The following is an 18,665-nucleotide window of genomic DNA, read 5'->3' as shown; positions in this document are numbered from 1 at the left end:
CAAATCCGCTGTCGAACCCCAACCCTGGCTTGCAACCCCCCGCCTCAACCACAGGAATCGCTTTGTCTAGACATACCACATCCATAGTACATGTGTGTATGTATGTATGTCTGGCCGGCGGGGCCACCTAGACGATGCCTAGGAGAACCTTTAGCCCTGGCGTTTTTCTAGAAGTCCAAGCTGCCTTTGGAAGAGCTGACCTCGACATCATGACCTTTGATCTGGTCACGAACGGTACGTGCAGATTACCATCATCCCAGCTCCTACCTTGGCTGCATACCAGCTGGAGCTTCGGTTCCAGCTCTACAGACGCTAGTTACCCAGTTTGGTGTAAAGTTCTGTCAAACGCCTTTTTGCGGGCTTTGTCTTGCTATAGATCTCCAGCGTCCCGCCTATACGAAAATTCGGAAAAACCGATCTCGACGTTTTTCGTTTAGCCCGAGTGGGTATAAAAAAAATTTTTTTTTTTCTTTTCTTTTATTTCTCCATCTCGTCTACGTACAAAGGTACTCAGCCGTACCCAGGCTTAGCACTGACGCAGCCCTACACAAAAGGACCACACCTTTCAGGATTCGGGATTCCCAATTTGAATGATTATATGAGCTCTAATTCATATTTAAGAGCCGTACAAGTGAAGTAAGATGAGACCCCATAATATATGGTAGCCCTTTTGAGATCTCATACCAGCTCACCTAGAAACGATCGAGAGAGGGGGGGGAGGATGGAAGGAGAAGTTGGATCCATGGATCGCTGCATCGATGGCAAGCCCCGAGTACAATGTTCCATCTGGTTACTTTCCGCCCCGAACAATGGAAGTACAAAGATCGTCGCCAGAGAATGCATTTGGGCCCTGTTAGTCCCTTGGCCATCCATTGCCCATTGGTTGCGCAAAGGTAGGTACCATGTTGAATTCAAACACGCTTGAAACAGAATAACCCGTTGGGCCTTTCTCCTATTTCGCACATATCCTCCTGCGTCGTCGTCGAGGTCGAACGGCTCGGTTAATGCCATCCACGGACACAGAAGGTCCAGGTGTGCACAGAACTCTCATGAGCTCATTTGAAGTTTGATTAATATCCATACCTTCAATATTTCTTCTATTTTCATTTTTTTCCTAATATACGTTCATTTTGGGAAAATTCTTGCTCTTGGATCTAATTTTTTCCTGTGCCAAACCCTCCAAGCCACAAACCCGAAAGACATCGGCCGACCAATGGGCAGGGGTTCTGTCAACCTTGCGATGTCAAGGGGTACTAAAAATAATGCTAGCGCCACCACCTTACCATAACGAGACTTCGAGGCTCTGATCAAGTTCCTTTGCCTCTCAAAAATGTATTAACTAAAGTCTTAAAATATGACATATCAAAGACATCTCAGGATCCTCATTCGATAGGATATATTCCTTTCGACTGGCCTTATCTGCTCAACTCGACCCGACCATGCCGATTCTTCTCGTCCGATTTAGGTAATGTCGGGAGTGGCTTCATTCGGAAGGGAGTGGCGTTCTTTCTGTGTGACACAGCCACACCAACACTTTTTTTTCTTTTCTCTTTTTTTACTTCACAGTTCACAAGAAACAACCTCAAAGACCAGCGGTCTGTGCCACCTGAGACCATTATTTAAACTTCCCCACTTCTACCTCAACGGTTAATGTCGGGACCTGAAGACTATGTTTGGAAGAAAAAATTTTTAACTTCGGTACCTCATTCAAACTAGAAAAAGACGCCTTCCAGTTGGCCAACAAGAAGAAAAAGAGAGCAGGAAAAAAAAAACTCAAAAGTCTACTTCCAGCCGCCATCGACACTGCTAACGTTGGATCTGTGTGACTTGGTTGTGTGTTGTGGTGTTGGACAATCATATATCGATTTTGGCAGTTGCTTTCAAACGCTGGTGGCCATCCCCACAGCGGGATCTCGATATCAGGGCCTCGTGCTACAAAGACACACACGTTTGCCATGCTCAACTGATATCATCATGACGTTACATTCGTCGAGATCGTCTACCCTTCTTCGGTTAAATTGTAAAAAGGATATGAGAGATACCTACTTACCTATGATTCTGTGAATCCAAATGTTGCAGACTCCATCAGCAGTAGTTCAGAGTAGCTCAGCTGATCAGGTATAGCTTTCCAGTCGTGGAAGAATAGAAGCCGCGGCCTATTTCGTTTGAATCTTCAAGAAAGTATAGAAAATCAAACCGCAGGAACAAAATATCTTATCTATGTCGTAAGTACCTTTATTGTCTGAGAGCTTGTACTGTTCTCCAGATCTGCAGCTCGCGCGGGGTAGTCAGATAATCCCCTATACCACCTGTCTTAAGTTGTCACGAAAGAGAGATATTGATATCTAGTCCCTTGTCTCGTACCCAGACCTGGAAGTCAGATCTAGTCCCTAGCTCATCGAACTTATCTCAAACAGATGTTAAATTTGGTATAGATTAATATAAAAGATCGGTGCTTGGATAAAGTGGCTAGAAATCTCGAAAGTATAATATAGGTCGCATTTTATCTCCTATAAATTCCTACCGATATCACTAGGGTACCATGGTACTATTCACTAACCTTGAGCCCCCCTATATACATGATAATAATATTGAATCTAGGCTAGATCAATTTGTACTTGACACGATCTTGAGGGTATACAACTACCTGGAAATTTCGAACACAGTACGAAATAATCGTATAAGTTGGGTATGTGATAATGTTATATATATACAACTATTTATCCTGCCATCTTGAGTGGCATGGCTACCGCGAAAAGGTGGTACCTCCCGGACCAGCTGTAAGACAAATTTAAAAGTCGATGTTAAATCGGGCTTTGCGGCAAGGGGAAAAAAAAAAAAAAAAAGAGGAGGGGGAGGTTTTATTCTGAAGGGACCTTAGGGGGCCTTTGAGGCATGTCGTTACAGTATTTTTTTTTTTGGAGTCTGCTGTATCCTTTATGAACAACCCAAAGCCGTGAACTATATTTTCCTAGCTATACTAGATGACAATCTTGATGTCCTTGAGCATTCCAGAATCACTTTCCCCCCATAAATCCTTCGTATCAAGTTTATTGACAAGCTCCGCGTGCTTTGCACTTCTTGGTGTGATTCGAAACTGGAATTTTTCGACATAGCTGAATACACCAGGTGTCGGCTTCGCCTCAACCTCAACTTCTTTCCCATCTTTATCCAGGGCCTTGTTGATATTAAAAGCAGCTATTGATTTCGCAACGTTGAGGTAAATGTTTGCATCCGCAAAGAATCGACCGGGACATATTCTTCGTCCGTATCCGAAAACGTCACCTTCGGGATCAGGTTCATTACGGGGACTCAAAAAGCGGTCGGGATCGAATTTATCGGGATTGGCATATACTTCCGGATCATGTAAAATCCACCAGATATTTGGAAGAATATAAGATCCTTTTGGAATAAGATACCCGTTGTATTCGATATCCTCGTCAGCTACGTGTATGAAGGCCAGGGGCCCGACGACCCACCACCTAAGTATCTCTTTAATTATGGCGTTGATATATGGTAGCCGTTCTCGGTCCTCGAAACCGGGTAGACGATCCGATCCGACCACACGGTCGATTTCCTCTTGCGCCTTACGCTGAACCTCAGGGTATAATATCATAGCCAAGGTAAAGCTGGTCATGCCTATCGCCGTAGTATCTGCGCCTCCACCGTAAAGGTTTGCAGCTGAGTAGATGATAGCGTCCTCATGTTCGGAATTTAACTTCCCGTCATAACTTTCTTTTTGGTTCCTCTCTACGAGCTTTGAGACGTAGGATTGTCGGTGGCAGCCTGCTGCCATTTGGTGCCGCACGAATTGGTATGGTATTTGGGCCGTTTCTTCAAAAGACCTTTTCCAGGCACGGGCCGTCTTTTTGAATGAGGTACCAGGGAATCCTTCAGGTAGATATCGTAGGACGGGAAATAGGTCAACCGTCCACTTGTTGGGGACGGCAGCGCGGGAGAATTCCTTCATCATCTGGTCAACTTTGTGTACGAGGGTATCGGGTTTGTCTGCCTCGATATTATAACCGTAAACTGCTTTCAAAACAGTGGCTCCACTAGTTCTGTACGATAAAAACAGGTTAATAACAGGTTCTCAGTTTTAGATGATAAAATAAATTGAGCAAGGTTTAGTTTCTGTGCAGTGGACAACTTACGTTGAAAAGTTTTTAACCCAATCCTCTGGCCGTCTGAGTGACCGTACCAGTTGTCGATTTACCTCAGTTTCTTGCACCTCTCGAAAACGTCCTACGAGTGGTTTTGTGCCGAGCTCCTGGTGCAGGAACTTTCGAAGGAGACGAAACGTGGTACCGTATCCGCGAAATATAACAAAAGATTTGTACCCACATAGCTCACCGGCAAATTCCATCCTAGGCCTTCCTGAGGTCTTACTGGAGTTTTTGTCTAAGATTTCATGCGCAATCTTCTTATCATGTATAAGGATCACGGTGAGACCAAGGACAGATACCGAGCTAATCCCTCCATATTGGTCTTTAAGTTTTAACCAATGTTGGAATTCGGGTACGCCTGGTGGAGGGAAGTCGAGGATGTTTCCTAGAAGAGGAATTGGCTTTGGGCCTGGCGGGAGGAGGCGCCGGCGCCGAGTTTGGACATAGTGTAGATAGCCTAAGAATACGGCTATTAGGAAGACTCCCCACAGCATATTGAGTTTTGTTTAATGCATAAAGCGGTAATGTTAAAGTTTAGATGTTTGGGGGACTAGCATATAAGGTGTGAATGTTTCTGACGAAAAGCATGATATTTATAGGTTTGAGGATGCCTTGAGACCGTTCCACCCTTTTTTTCCCCCTTCTGTCCATCGCGATATCGGAGTAGTATTTACCTTACGAATATTATGGAAATTGTGTTTGCTCTGTAATGGTTTTTTACTTCTTAGACGGCTGAGAATCCTGAGTGTTTGAAATTCAATAGGTTTTTTTGGCGATATATCGATGGCGCCATATGCTATGGCTCCAATGATTGGTCAGATTTAGAAGGGTCTGGGTCGACCGACTTCAAACCATCAGCAGGCCTGGATACACGTATACGTAGCTACTCGACTATTGGCTTACGGATTCGAACGTTTGAACCCGATCCAGACTAACGTTTTAACTGTTCCCTGCTGGATTTTGGATGCAAATCTTGATACGATATCCATACTATATCACAAATGTGATATAGTCGGTACAGATGGCATTACTTTGTAAATTTCAAGGGTAGCCATAAAATTGGTGAATATAATTTAGGTACATGCAGCTCATTTTTCCGCGAGCGGATACGATCGCAATCTTTCTATCAATGGATCCGCTCGGTCCGGCGCCGCTATACTGCATAAGATCTCGAATCGATGTGTGGTTTTAGATAGCGTAACACAAGCCGTACTACCCCCCGTTTTGTTTCTAGAAGTTAACAATTTTAAACAAACTCTAGAGCCATAACCTCGATCCGGATCCCAGTTGGATTATATCACTATGCTAAACCAGCTACAGCTTTTTGTAATACATGAATGCTACAGTGAAATAGTATACAATCGGTTAATATTATAATATATCGAGGATGCCGGCTATATATCCGCAACAAAGATTCCTTCTTTAATTCCATTACCATAACATTGCGCGGCCTCCAGCTACTCAACTAGCAGATATAGTACGTGCTCTGACCCTAATATTTTACAATTGGGCGATCTCCACCTAATATTTTCTCGATTAGCCAAGCTAAGATACAAGTGGCATTTCTCGCATATTTCATTATTTCGATAACGTTTTGATTTTCTAGTACTTACTTTGTGGCTGCCTTTAGATCATCAGGAAATGATATTGAGGAGAGGTGCGCACCTAAATTCATCGCAGATTAGCCCTGATATATCGATCCTTGGGGGTCTTACCGTATTTCAGCCGAGAATCGGGGTGTTGGTATCGTCGTTGTATCTGGAAACCCCCCCATAATGCAACCTTTCAGTGTGTTGTTTCAGGTTTTACCCTGGAACGGACGAGACAGCATGATTGAAAGGTTGAGGGTCGACACATATTTGTGTAACTGTAGTCAATTTATTTTCTGCGCTCTGGGCCACGGCTGCAAAAGCGAAAATAGAGAGTCCATAGATTGAAAAGTTTGGGTTGAATTTAGTCCCCATTCTTATAAAAGAGAGAAAAAAACTGCTGTAGCGGGTCTGGGGGGGGAAGTATTATCGAAAGAATTAATAGAAAAGCCTTGAAAGCGGATACTAGATTAAATATGAATTTGAACATTTGAACTAAACAGCTTCAATTAATTACACGAACCCAACAACACTCTTGCGCAGGCCTGCAATATATACAATACCCGTCCAATTAAAACTTCATTTGATGGAGCCGGTATCGCACGAATATTAGGATCTTGCGCTATTCTATTCAGTCGAAAGAATTATTTTTTCTGACATAAGAAATGGAAATTATGGAAATGTCTTTTAAATCTAGACATCTAGACTCGGCTACGCATATGTCAGCAAGTCAATGCATTTGTAAGATATTTACCGCTAACTGCTGTAACCCTTATTTCCTGTCTTTGGCTCAGATTTATCGACGAGAACTCGAAATCTACGCACGATCTTAAGAAACCGCGATATTCAGAGTACGTTAATTGGGATTATACGAATCATAGGCTAGGCCGTGACGCCCGGCTTAGTCTTGAGTTACCCGCCCACGCGCGTCATAGTTTGGCACTATTGGATACGGAGAGTATATACCAGGTACTATATCGGAATATATTTTTATAAATACTGCCACGGAAAGGAATTAGATCAGTAGACAGCAGAATTGTAAGACTTCCTTCGAAATGGGGGTTGTCATCGTGGGAGTTAGCCGTATTTGCCCTGCTTCTGTTAGCTTAGGTATTTTAGTCGCAACCAATTCTTATAGAACCTGAGTTAGTAAGCACGGCTGGAGTTATTGATATGTCGAGACGGCCATCGGGACAACCCGGGATATTCGGATTCCCATGAACAAGCATTTAATTCGAGATGGATATGCTTTTCCATGAATTAACTTACACCTGCCTTGAAAGTCGTAAGTGAAATTTTGGCGAATTAGCCAATTGGTCGAGAAATATTCGAAATTAAAAGAAGGGTGTATTAATATAATACTGTCGAAGGTTGCGACGATCCGGCTCGCGGGGCCTGCAAAGAAATAATATATCATATCTAAAATACTATTGATTCGAGGCAACCCAATTTGTCCCTGGCTTAGGCTTTATCGCATTTCTATATTACCAATGCATTTAGCTGTTTTCAATGCGATGCGAATAACAGTAAAATTTAAGCCATGATCAATTTTATTTATAATGGACCATGAATATTCGAATTGCGCAATTGCACTACTTTAAGAAATGCGTTGCGAGACAGCATGAATATTAGTTCGAAAGGAAAAAATACAACAGTTTGAGACTGTTTCACACATCCCGCCAGGGCTAATAGTTCTCGACTGATCAGACTAAATTAGGTAGGCCAACGTCACCAAATGAATCGAGGAAAACACTTAATTAGGTATTTAACTTGGCTCTTGATTTTATTAATTGTTCAAGAGGTTAAAAGAGAGTATGGTAAAGTCAACTGAATATCTTCGATAGCTATGGAATATTGTATGGGTGTAGCTTAAAACAATAACCCGGAACGAGGCGGACAGATAGCTAATTCTAGTAGAGACTTTGATCTTCCTCGTTTCGGTTTCTAAACTCCTTCGAGAACTTGTATCAGCATGCTTTGGTTTGCAGCTCTGGTTTCATATAGAGTCAGCGAAAGTGTCCAAGTTAATATTTTTGTGAGCATAGGTTTAAACATTTTGAATCCGCATCGTTCGCTCACGCTGATCTATGGTGTGCTATCCGTCAAGATCATACGTTTTCCCCTTAGGATAACCAGATAGTCTCGAGAGAAAATTATCGGGGCTGTGCTAATATCATCTGCGCAAATAGAAAAAGGTTAAACCCGAAAACTTTGAGAAGTTACGTCCCCATATATACAATCGGTTGATAATTGTAACATCGGGATGGACTATGAACATATATGGGGGTCGTTTTTTACGCCTTAGTGTAGGGCATTTTCGCCCCATGCCCTCGGGTTCTGATGAATTTATCAAATCATCACAATTCCGAATTACGAAAAAAAAATCAATTCGATTGTTTCTGGTGAAAAACCTGCCGACCGTGGTGTGCTTCCCAGACTCTTGGACGTCTTACCAAGATTCTTGAGTTCGTCGATACAACTACGCTAAAATCGGCATGATAACCATTCTGGCAGTTGAACCTCCAAACGTTTCGAAGATTAAACCAGTAAGCAGAAAATTTTGTCGAATCAGAATCGCTCCTGGGAATCCGTGCTCCATCTCAAATGCATACTCGCCCTTGTTAAGACGATGATCTGACGTAGAAAGGCCCCCATTTTATACTTGGCCAGCCGTGGCAGCGATTTTTGATGCGACCTGTCACACGATATCTTTCCATTTTTTGCTGCCTTGGGCTTGGAAGACGTCCGATAGGCGCTTGGCTCCTGCTTGGTTCCGTTTGGCTCGCTTGTCGCCTACCTCTCGGACAGCTTCCAAGGTCGCGCTAGAACCCGTCGAGGTCAACCGTCAATGGGCATATGAGACAAAACTAAGTCTTGATATGCAATCGAGGGAAGGGTTTTGGCACTTAAATACGGCAATCTAGAACCCACGTGTATCAAACAAGCTCATTTATTGGATTAAAGATATATAAATGACGACAAGGATCGATAGTCCGATATCCGACCCAGGGTTTTTTTCTTCTCCACCGCCTTCATTTTTTCGATATGCGACGGGTACCTAACTTCAACATACTAGCCACCCGACACCTTACTTGCATAAACCGTCACTCGACCATTTGACATCCCACTGTCCAAGACCAGACCGAACTCGCCTCCCATTCCTCGTGCTTCGATCCTGGACATTCATTGATTCCCTCGCCGAAAACGGCTTGCATAATTTTGATGATTTCAAACTTCGATCAACTTGGCGCAGACGCCATGATCACCTTGATCAATTGAATGATGGGAATTGATGATCGTTTAATCGAAGATGCTTCCACGCCACGAGTTTGGCACCAGGCTGCTACCAGGTTTCTCTTGGGACCATCGGCTTGATTTTCCAGTCGGTGGAAGGTAGGAGCTAAAGCATGGAATACCGTATTCCAAGAACGGATTGGACCCTAGGTCCCTTAGCTTCCCGATGCAATTCATGCCTGTCAGCAGCTCCATGGCGAGGAGTATAACTACTCGTCGGCCCTCCTAGAGAATGACTTTTTTTTTACTTCCTATGTTCTTTTCTCAACATCAGCAACCTCTCATCTGAACGATATCCTACCATCTTAGCTAGGAGCATCTCGAGAGCTACTTACCAGCTTGATTCTCTTTTCTTTCCACTTATTTTTTTGCTGTTATATATATATCTTCCTTTATATAATATTGTTTAATCATGGCCCCACCGGCCACCGCCAAATATGTTTGGATTCTCGCAATCACAACGATTGCCTTCGTCTTCTCGGCTTTCGGAAATGGTACCGCTCTCAATCTATGAAATAAAGATTTTTTTGGACGTAGATTTGCTAACTTGAGAAAATAGGCGCAAACGATGGTATGCACGCGACCCCTCCAAATCCTTCGCAATTGCGGATCCAGCAGCACGCCTGCTGCGGAAATCCCACTTTATACTTTCCGGCCGCTTCATAAACCGTATCTGAGACTAACATCTACCGATTGTTCTGTATAGTTGCCAATGCATACGCCACTTCGGTTGCCGCAAGAACCTTGACTATGCCACAAGTCGGTATTCTTTCCATGTTAACAGAATTTGCCGGCGCTGTCGGTATGGGATCTCGAGTCACTTCCACCATCAAAAACGGTATCATCAATGTCGACCGATTCAATGGCAACCCAGGAACTCTCATGCTTGCCATGGGATGCGCTGAAGTCGCTAGCGCATCTTGGTTGATGTTCGCCACCGGTATTGGATTCCCCGTCTCGACTACACAGACTATTGTCGGCGCATTGGTTGGTGTCGGTTTCGCTACTGAGGCCAATATCAAATGGGGCTGGGAAAAGGGCAGTGTTTCACAGATCGCCGCTTCTTGGGGAGTTGCTCCTGCAATTGCCTGTGCATTTTCTGCCATTATCTTCGGATTGGTCAAGTACACTGTCCTCGAGCGCAAGGATTCGTTCAAGTGGGCTATGCGCCTCATTCCATTCTTCCTTGGTGGAACAGGTGCTATCCTTACTTTGTTCATTATTGCTGAAGCTCCTTCTCTCGGATCTTTCGAGGAGTTCGGTGCGGGTCAGACTATCGGTGTCGTCTTGGGTGTCTTTGCCGGTTTGGTTTTGATCGGATTCGTTTTTTTCATTCCATACTTCGAACGTCGTCTCATCCATAAGGATGCCCGTGTTAAGTTTTGGCACATTCCTCTCGGACCCCTTCTTCGTCGGGAAAACCCTCCACTCTACTTCCCCGGAAAGGCAGACGGAGAATACGTCACCGATTACTACGCCGACCCATATGCGGCCTCTGACAGCTCCAAAGACGAACCTACCGCTACTTCTACCGGAGCCGATATGAAAATCCAACCCGTGACTGGTGATACCACTCCAACCGAAGCTGACGAAAAGAATCTCGAAGGCCAAGTTGTCCGTCGTCGAGCCAAGCCAATTCCCGGTCCACACGAGAGATTCTTGCACCCAGTCGCCCACCTTCCTCTCAGCCATCCATCGAGAATCTGGGGATACGTAAAATTCGGATTCCTCCAAGGTGTCACCCGTGATTGCGTTACCCACGACTCTGAGCATCTTCGTGAAGTCCATGCCCGCGCCCACCAATACGACTCCCGTGTCGAGCATCTCTGGACCTACTGCCAAGTTGCCTCCGCCATGATGATGTCTATCGCTCACGGTTCTAACGATGTGGCTAACGCTGTTGGTCCTTGGGCTGCAGTCTACCAAACTTACAAAGAGGGTGCCGTTGCCACAACTTCCCCAACTCCAATCTGGTTCTTAGTCGTTGCCGGTTTCCTCCTCGGTGCTGGTTTCTGGTTCTACGGTTATAACATTATCCGTGCTCTTGGTAACAAGATCACCCAGATGTCTCCTACAAGAGGTTTCTCTACTGAGTTGGGAGCTGCTATTACTGTCCTGTTGGCATCGCAGCTCGGATTGCCAATTTCTACTACCCAGACGTTGGCCGGTGCTACTTTGGGTGTGGCGCTTATGAATTATGATGTTGGTGCTGTTAACTGGAGACAGCTCGGATGGATCTTTTTGGGATGGGTTCTTACACTTCCTGCCGCTGGTCTGTTCGCAGGTCTTATGTGTGCTATGGCTCTTAACGCTCCACGTTTTTGATTTTCGGGTACTCTTGGGGAATATTAATGGTTTAGAATGGGTTTCTTTTATTTCATATCTCTTTGAAATGCGGATATCTCAAGTATAGAAATCCGGTGCTTGTTTCATTGATGGGTTTTTTTTTTTTACATTTTGAATTTTTGTATTTTGGAGGGTGGAAAGGTGTTGATTTTGTTGTAATTTGAGTTAATATAATTAGTCGTCTCACGAAAGGCGATATCGGTTTTCAATTGTTTTGAATACAGGACGTACTTCCTTGGTCACGAGGCTTAAGTCCCCGTAGTGAGCTCCACAATCGATGGGTCTTAATTGTGATGAAGCCTTCTCTGGGCATATGCAGGTATTTTTCTGCTAGCGCATAAGTCTATGAGCTCGTATAATTTGTTCCCGTGCGGCGGTCTTCAGCCTTCACAATTAACATCCGCTGATATCAATAAGCCGAAATATACAACCATGTATGTATGTATATCCTCCTCGTCACGATCCCTCAGCCGCAAACATGCATTGGGCTGTAATCAATGTCCACAATTTAGTTTCTCGAAGTCCCCAACTGTTCCAATTTTCCTCGAAAGGTTTCCCCACAAATTCGTGTTGTACCGTGTAAACGAGTTAAACAGATTCTCACTGTTGAGGGGTACAGTTGTAACCGCTAGACTTACGTCTTACCCTGTACATGTAGTTTTAGTCTTCTTTTGAATATCCCTCGATTTCCCTCGAGTTACACGTAATCACCCCTTGCGAATTGTTAAAGTTTTTTTTTCTTTCTTGCTTTCTTTCCTTCGTTTTTAGGTTCTCAGAGGTTGTGGAACCCTGGCGTTCCTGAAGACGAATCCTTTCGGACTACATATGCATGTGGCAACAGCGGCTAGAATCTCGGAACTTGTTGGAAGTGCTTTTTTGCATTAGCGTCCGTAGCGACGACGGCAAGTCCTTTTTGCGTATGCATCTCGATATGATAATGCCTGGATCACGAAAGGTAAATGCCATTGCGAGAAAAAAGGGTACTTACCTAAGAAGTATCTTTGTAGAAGAAAAGGAGAAAGGCAGAGAAGATCGAAACGTCGGGTAGCATCTCCAATGCGGGTAATTGCAGGGCACCCAACCTCTCCTGTAACACTTGTAACAGGTTGAGATCAGATACATAGCAGTATATTCCTGACTCGCTTGGAATCCGGAGTCGAGGACTTCTAAAAATGTTCGAAGGTCAACAAGGCAAGCAAGGTTCCGATTATAGAGAAGAAGCTGGCAAGGCTTTGGCGGTTGGGTTAACTGTTTCCATGCAGTTGGAAGCCCTCCTTCCTTCCTTCCTTATTCCTTCGCAGTTCATCTCCACCCAACATGTTACCGAATCTTGGCCCATCCATGTTCGATGCACCATCGCGACATTGGAGGTTTTTTTAAGATTGGTCTTCTGGTAATTGTGAATTGTTAATTCTGACTTGACCGGTTCCCCTCAAGCCAATTCATCCAGATTGCAACGTCCCATTTGCGCAGCAAGCCAATCATCCTCCCGCTCTGATCCACCCCGGTCTGGCTGCTGGACCTTGACCTCCTTGTGCATGTTCCTGTGTCCGTTCCTGAGCGAGACAGCGACCCCCCGGTCAATACAAGAGGGTGTGGCTGTAAGCACAAGTTCAAGCGGAGGGCATCATTTCCCTTACCATTGCATGCATAGTAAGACCATCAACTTCCATTTGGGCCCGCTTTTCCTTTGCCCTTCCTTTCCCTCCCCTTCTTCACCACCAAGAAAACCCCGACCCGAAAGAAAGAAAGACGCCTGTCAAAGACCGAAACGTCTTTCTTTCTGACCCGACACTCGTTTAAACATCACCATTATCATCATCCTCCGCCGCTGATCCTCTTTTTGTGTGCGCGCTGTTGTTCTTTGTTTCGGCCCTTCTGACGTTTTGTTTGAAGAGAATTAAGGGACACACAGAACGGAAAAAGGGGAATTTGTTGTTGCGCACTCTTCGCCATCTCAACCCACTCTGGACAACACATTTTGGGAAAAGCGACTCACCAGTTTGGATCGATTTGGACTTCAATTCAACGACAACAGAAACATCCACAATTGGAACATCGTCACTTCTACAAACACTCGAGAAAGAAAAAATAAATTATCTCTCTATACCTCGACATCTTCCCTTTTACGACATCGTTCCTGTTTGTGCGTCTTTTGTGTGTGTGGGAAAGCAAGCGTGTACGATCCAACGAAATAACAACTTGTTACGACCTGACATTTTCAAATCTCACGAATCACAGCCTCCTCCCTTTTCGTGCGCTTCCAACCCAACATTTTAAAAATACCATAGACGGTGTTCTCCATCCGACAAACCGCTTTATCTGTGCCGACAACATTCATTTCGACAGGATCGGATTTATTCTTCGAGGCATTTTCGGATCGAAGTCCTGGAACCAGTAACCCGTTTGATATTGTGTGGGGAGGAATCCGAGTTGGACAGAAACCTTTCTTCGAAGTATTAGAAGGGTTTGAGGTTGACATTTCCTCTTGATACACACACACATTCACACTCTCACACACACTTGATATCTTTTTCCTCAATATGGCGGTTTTTGCAACATCAGCCATGGACGAGCGTATGTGCCTTTCAAAGATATCGCTTTTTAACAATTATAGCAAAAGCTGACAATGTATTCTTCTATCTAGTGGCTCACATCTTCAAGAGACAAGCAAAGTGTGTAACATGTCCTGACACTCCACCAAGTTGCAAAACCTTCGTTTGCGAAGCAGGCACAACCTGTATCCTTCAAGTCCAGTCTTGCGATTCTTGTGCTGCGGCTTCTTGTCAGAGGATTTCAAAAGTCCAGCCGAATGCACCTCAACAGCAAGCCGACAATAAGAGCGGGGCACCTGTCGGAGCTATCGTCGGCGGTGTCTTTGCTTTCGTCGTCATTATATGTGTCGCCGCATTCTTCCTCATCCGAAGGAACAAGAAGAAGCAGAAGGAGGCGTATGAGGCTAGCGTTGCGGCTTGGGCAGTCGAGAAGGATAACAATTCGTATGGCGGGCTACGAGATGCCCGACAGTCAACCCAGTCGATTGGCTCCATCGCTTCGACTGTACTAACCCGGGCTTCAAACGTAATCCAAATCGCATACATCCCAGGTGTCACCAACAGATCCAACCCGAACTCGCCTGGCCTTCTCGGAGTTCCTCCTGTTCCTTCGATCCCTGGTCAACATCTATCTCAAGATGGAGGAGACCATTTCTTCTCGGCAGGTGATATCGCTCGACAGTCTGTTTGGTCCACGAACTCGGGATATACTATCGGCACCGACCCTCGCGCTTCAGTCGCGACCACAATCTACAGGAGCAATGCCATCGTTTCGCCACTTGCAGCCACTGCTACTGTCGTTCGTGCTAAACCAGCCGTTGTCCAAGTGAAGAGTTCTCCAGCTATCAGCACCTCATCGTCACCAAACTTGTCCGCATCAAACACACCGCCCGTTCCATCTATCGACCTTTCTAGATACCAGACTGATGATGGAATGTTGGCCCCTGGTATGGCCGATCGACCACCACAATCCCCTGCTTTCTCTGTTGGTTCCACATTCTTGAACAAGAAATCTATGACGCCAGTTCCAGAGGAAGATAGGGGAGAACCTCATTCACCTACCCTTGGAAACGAAGAAACATCGCCATTCTCAGATAGGGCTTCCATATTGACTGACACTGTTGCCCCTCTCAACATCAAGGGCCGAGCATCGCCAGCCAGACATATGGAAGGGGATATCCGAATGAGCTTCCGTCCGATCTCTGAGGCCGAACCCGACAACATGCCAACATCCAGCAGAGGAAGAAGCCCTTTCGCCGACGAGAACAGAGTTGAAAGGCCGTAGACGCAGAACAAATCACCGAAGTTAAAAAAAAAAAACCAAGATCTAAAAAAATATCAACAAAGGAACCTATTTTTGTCAGCGTTTTCGGAATACTTTTTTCTTTCTTTCTACGGCTTGGGTCTTGCTTTTCTTTCCATCGGGTGGTGTCATCGTCTTTTTCTGTTTAAACTGGAGTCCTATTATTCCTTTCCTTTTTATATTGATCTCTCTTCCTTTTTCATCTTGCTTTTTTACTCGTTTGATCTGGTAAAGGCAGAAGACCTCACTTCTCCAAAAAATAACCAGACATTCCTTCTTAACCAGATACCTCTCTTGCAAGCGAAACTTATTCTTTTTTTTTTTTGACTTCATTTGTTAAAACCCCCCCTCTATCCATTTCCTTTGTCCAAATCCCACTAGCTTTCAAAAAAAGAGCCACCTAGCTAGCTGTCGAGCACACAAATTATCCAACCTCGCTCGCCCTTATACCTTTTCTTCTTCTTTCCCTTTAATCCAATTCTCTATTCCTTCTTATAAAAGGGTCGGAACCACCCACCTTTAACTAAGGCGTCTTTCGATTCATGTATGTATTTTATACACTTTTCTTCTTCTTCTCTTTCGAACAAAGAAAGGAGAGAGAAAAAAAAGTGGCGAAGCTCATTAATGACAGCTAGCTGTGATTTTTTTGTCCCTACTTCTTCTTCTCCTCTTTCTCTCGAGATAAGGTGAACTGTTTTTTTGGTTCCTTTTTATATACCAAATCCCTTTCGAATAGAGCAGCAGGGTCTCTCCTCCCCCCTTTACTTATTTATGTTCTAGCTGAGATACCGTTCCTGGGTGAATGGGATCCATCTATTCTAAGATACCATTCCTGGGCGAATGGGATCCATTTATACTTCTAAGGTACCCTTCCTCGGTGAATGGGATCCATTCTATAGACTTCCTCTTTTTATATAAATTTAATGCCAATTCTAAAGATCGTTGACCGATCAATCGATCACACTTTTTTCACTTCCACAATCATAAATCCGAACGTAACAGATATCAAATGAATGAATATACGTAGATAGATAGATATAGAACCGCCATCTATTACACCATATTACACCAACTATTACATAAAAACTAGGAGAACCAAAAAAAAAAAAAAAAAAAAAAAAAAAGGAAAGACAACAAAAAGCGCGTCGTCGTTTTTCCTCTTCTCTTCTCTTCTCTTCTCTCCCTCCCTCTCTCTTTTGTTTAAAAACCCCCCACAATGTGTATGCAATACGATGATGATGATATGCCCTAATAAAATGCCCTAGATTTTTTTTCACAGAAAACGAAGAAGCAATAGCAAACAACAACAACGAACAACAAAAAGAGAAACCCGGGGTGGAAGGGAGGGGACCGACCGCATTAATGAACAAAAACCACGATGTGTAAAAGGGAATATAAGAAAAAGTGTACGCAAAGCAGGTGTATAGTGAGGTATAGACGTGTGGGTTGGCTGGTTGTGTGTGTATCAAAAAAAAGTGAAAAAGGATAGGTATCTAAAAGACTTTTTATTTATTGGAAAAAAGGGTTTCATCAATGCTGCGCCCTTGTTCTTTCAACTTCATACATGAAATCAAAGTATCCCTTGTCGAAATGGTGCAATCTGACATATCCGTCCTCACCACCTAAAAAGTATATTATAATCAGTAAACTATTCCTTTGTATAAAGAAGGAAAAGGGGTAGGAGGTGTAATGGATCGCGAATAGGATCTTACCTGAAGCATAAGATACACCGGCTGGATGAACGGCGATGGTATTGAGCGGTCCGAAATGCCCCCTAACTCTTCCAATCTCATCTTCAAAGATCTTATGATAAAACCTTGCCTCGAACTTTCCTTGTCTAGCCGAAGTAGTTGTGACATTCATAGCTTCCTGTCCACCACCCAAAATAACGAATTCCTTCTTCGCGGTAAGGGCAGCGGTATTGAGGGGTGTGTCGGTCTCAAACTTCTTTAGGATGTTAAGAGTCTTAACGTCGATGATCTTTGCAGATTTATCCTTGGAAGCGGTGATGAAATAGGTCTTATCGGCGGACATTTGCATATCCATGATAAGCATGCCACGTTCGTGAACAGGGACGTTCAAAAGCTGTTCTCCAGTCTTTCCATCATACTGCGAAACACTACCGTCTTCATGACCGGCGATGATATATTTCCCAAGATAACTCCAAGCAGCGACGACAGCCTTCTTCTTGGTCTCGCAGACGATACGGAGGGATGGTTCATTGACTTGTTCACCCTCGATATCCGGGTTTACGGGGTAAACAACAATTGTTCCCAAATGTCCCATACGTTCTTCGGTAGTTCCGAGGACGAACAGGCCATCTTCGGTGAATTCGACGCGTTTAACGGCAGTCGGGAACTCCCAGGTCTTAAATAGCTTGCCGGTTTTCATATCCCACAGACGGATGGTGTTGTCGGCGCCACCGCTGGCGAGGATTGTCGACGATGGGTTGGGGTCGATGGTCCAGACGGCACCCTGGTGGCCGTTGTATGTTCCTAGTCTTTCGCCATTCTATATCACTAATTAGTAAACGGCATCGTCGGAAGAGGAGCTGTTTTGGAAAGGAACGATGTTCGTCGTACCTGTGAGTACCAGACACAGATGACATGGTCCTTTGATACCGAGAACAGAAGATCTCCGTCTTTATTGTACTTGACTTGTGTCAAGGCACGTTCCTGAGAAACATAAATATCAGCCGATGGGGTTCAATGACGGTATATAAAACGGGCGACGTGAGGGGTGCGACGAACATGGCCTATGTGGAGAAACTGTTAGCTATACTGCAGGCCAGCTCTGATATCCGGGGTACGGAGGAAGGAAGATAGCTTACCTTGTAATAGAATTGGTCTCATGATGGGCTATTATGTGATGAAGAGAGAGAATGGAAGAGGGGTTAGAGGGAGGGCGGAGAAGGTGGGTATATAAAAAGGCTTGGGGAGGTGTGTGCGATTAGGAGCTGTGGTTGATCGAGAGGTCTGATATTGCTGGGATGGGCAATAAGCTGCCTTTCGAATGTGGCATTAAGCTTTTTTGGTGTGTGAATTTTTTTAATTTTAGTTTTTTTTCTCGTTTTTGGGTGGAGAAAAAATACAACGTCGACAACGCAACCCTAGGAATTGGGTGCTGTTGGGTGTGGAAAAGGGGTTCACGGTGAGTCTTTGGATGAGTCTTTCGGTAGTTCCAGCAGGAAATTTTAATAAGTTTAATAAGCTACAAGGAACCAAAGTGCATCTGGTGGTCTAGCTTATGTTATCATCTTTGTACTCTTGTAGTTTATAGTCACAGTTTTGGATCAGCTACTGTCGAGCACGTTGAGATTATTCACTATTATTTAATATAAACTGGACAATTATATGCCCACTGTTCGAAAACATGTATACTTAGCTAGGGAGCTACTGCATTCATCCAAGGA

At 44.3% G+C, this 18,665-nt stretch overlaps 4 protein-coding genes across 4 annotated transcripts; 2 read left to right on the top strand and 2 right to left on the bottom strand.

The window, feature by feature from the left end:
* Positions 1 to 2,980: 2,980 nt before the first annotated feature.
* AOL_s00075g118 (uncharacterized protein) lies at positions 2,981 to 4,660 on the bottom strand (the record flags this gene model as incomplete). The annotated part of the gene is made up of 2 exons (XM_011122429.1): positions 2,981 to 4,061; positions 4,155 to 4,660. The coding sequence occupies 2 exons, from the start codon at positions 4,658 to 4,660 to the stop codon at positions 2,981 to 2,983; spliced, it is 1,587 nt and encodes a 528-aa protein (XP_011120731.1).
* Positions 4,661 to 9,461: 4,801 nt separating this feature from the next.
* On the top strand, positions 9,462 to 11,374 carry AOL_s00075g117 (uncharacterized protein; the record flags this gene model as incomplete). Its single annotated transcript, XM_011122428.1, has 3 exons — positions 9,462 to 9,543; positions 9,609 to 9,620; positions 9,756 to 11,374. The coding sequence occupies 3 exons, from the start codon at positions 9,462 to 9,464 to the stop codon at positions 11,372 to 11,374; spliced, it is 1,713 nt and encodes a 570-aa protein (XP_011120730.1).
* Positions 11,375 to 13,938: 2,564 nt separating this feature from the next.
* On the top strand, positions 13,939 to 15,235 carry AOL_s00075g116 (uncharacterized protein; the record flags this gene model as incomplete). Its single annotated transcript, XM_011122427.1, has 2 exons — positions 13,939 to 13,972; positions 14,043 to 15,235. 2 exons carry the CDS (start codon positions 13,939 to 13,941, stop codon positions 15,233 to 15,235), a joined length of 1,227 nt encoding a protein of 408 aa, XP_011120729.1.
* Positions 15,236 to 16,783: 1,548 nt separating this feature from the next.
* On the bottom strand, positions 16,784 to 18,105 carry AOL_s00075g115 (uncharacterized protein; the record flags this gene model as incomplete). The annotated part of the gene is made up of 5 exons (XM_011122426.1): positions 16,784 to 16,875; positions 16,966 to 17,764; positions 17,836 to 17,928; positions 18,004 to 18,008; positions 18,084 to 18,105. 5 exons carry the CDS (start codon positions 18,103 to 18,105, stop codon positions 16,784 to 16,786), a joined length of 1,011 nt encoding a protein of 336 aa, XP_011120728.1.
* Positions 18,106 to 18,665: the final 560 nt, after the last annotated feature.

The sequence above is a fragment of the Orbilia oligospora genome (genome assembly GCF_000225545.1).
Source record: "Orbilia oligospora ATCC 24927 unplaced genomic scaffold scaffold00075, whole genome shotgun sequence".
NCBI classification, from domain to species: domain Eukaryota; kingdom Fungi; phylum Ascomycota; class Orbiliomycetes; order Orbiliales; family Orbiliaceae; genus Orbilia; species Orbilia oligospora.
This window is presented reverse-complemented; position numbering and strand designations above follow the sequence as displayed.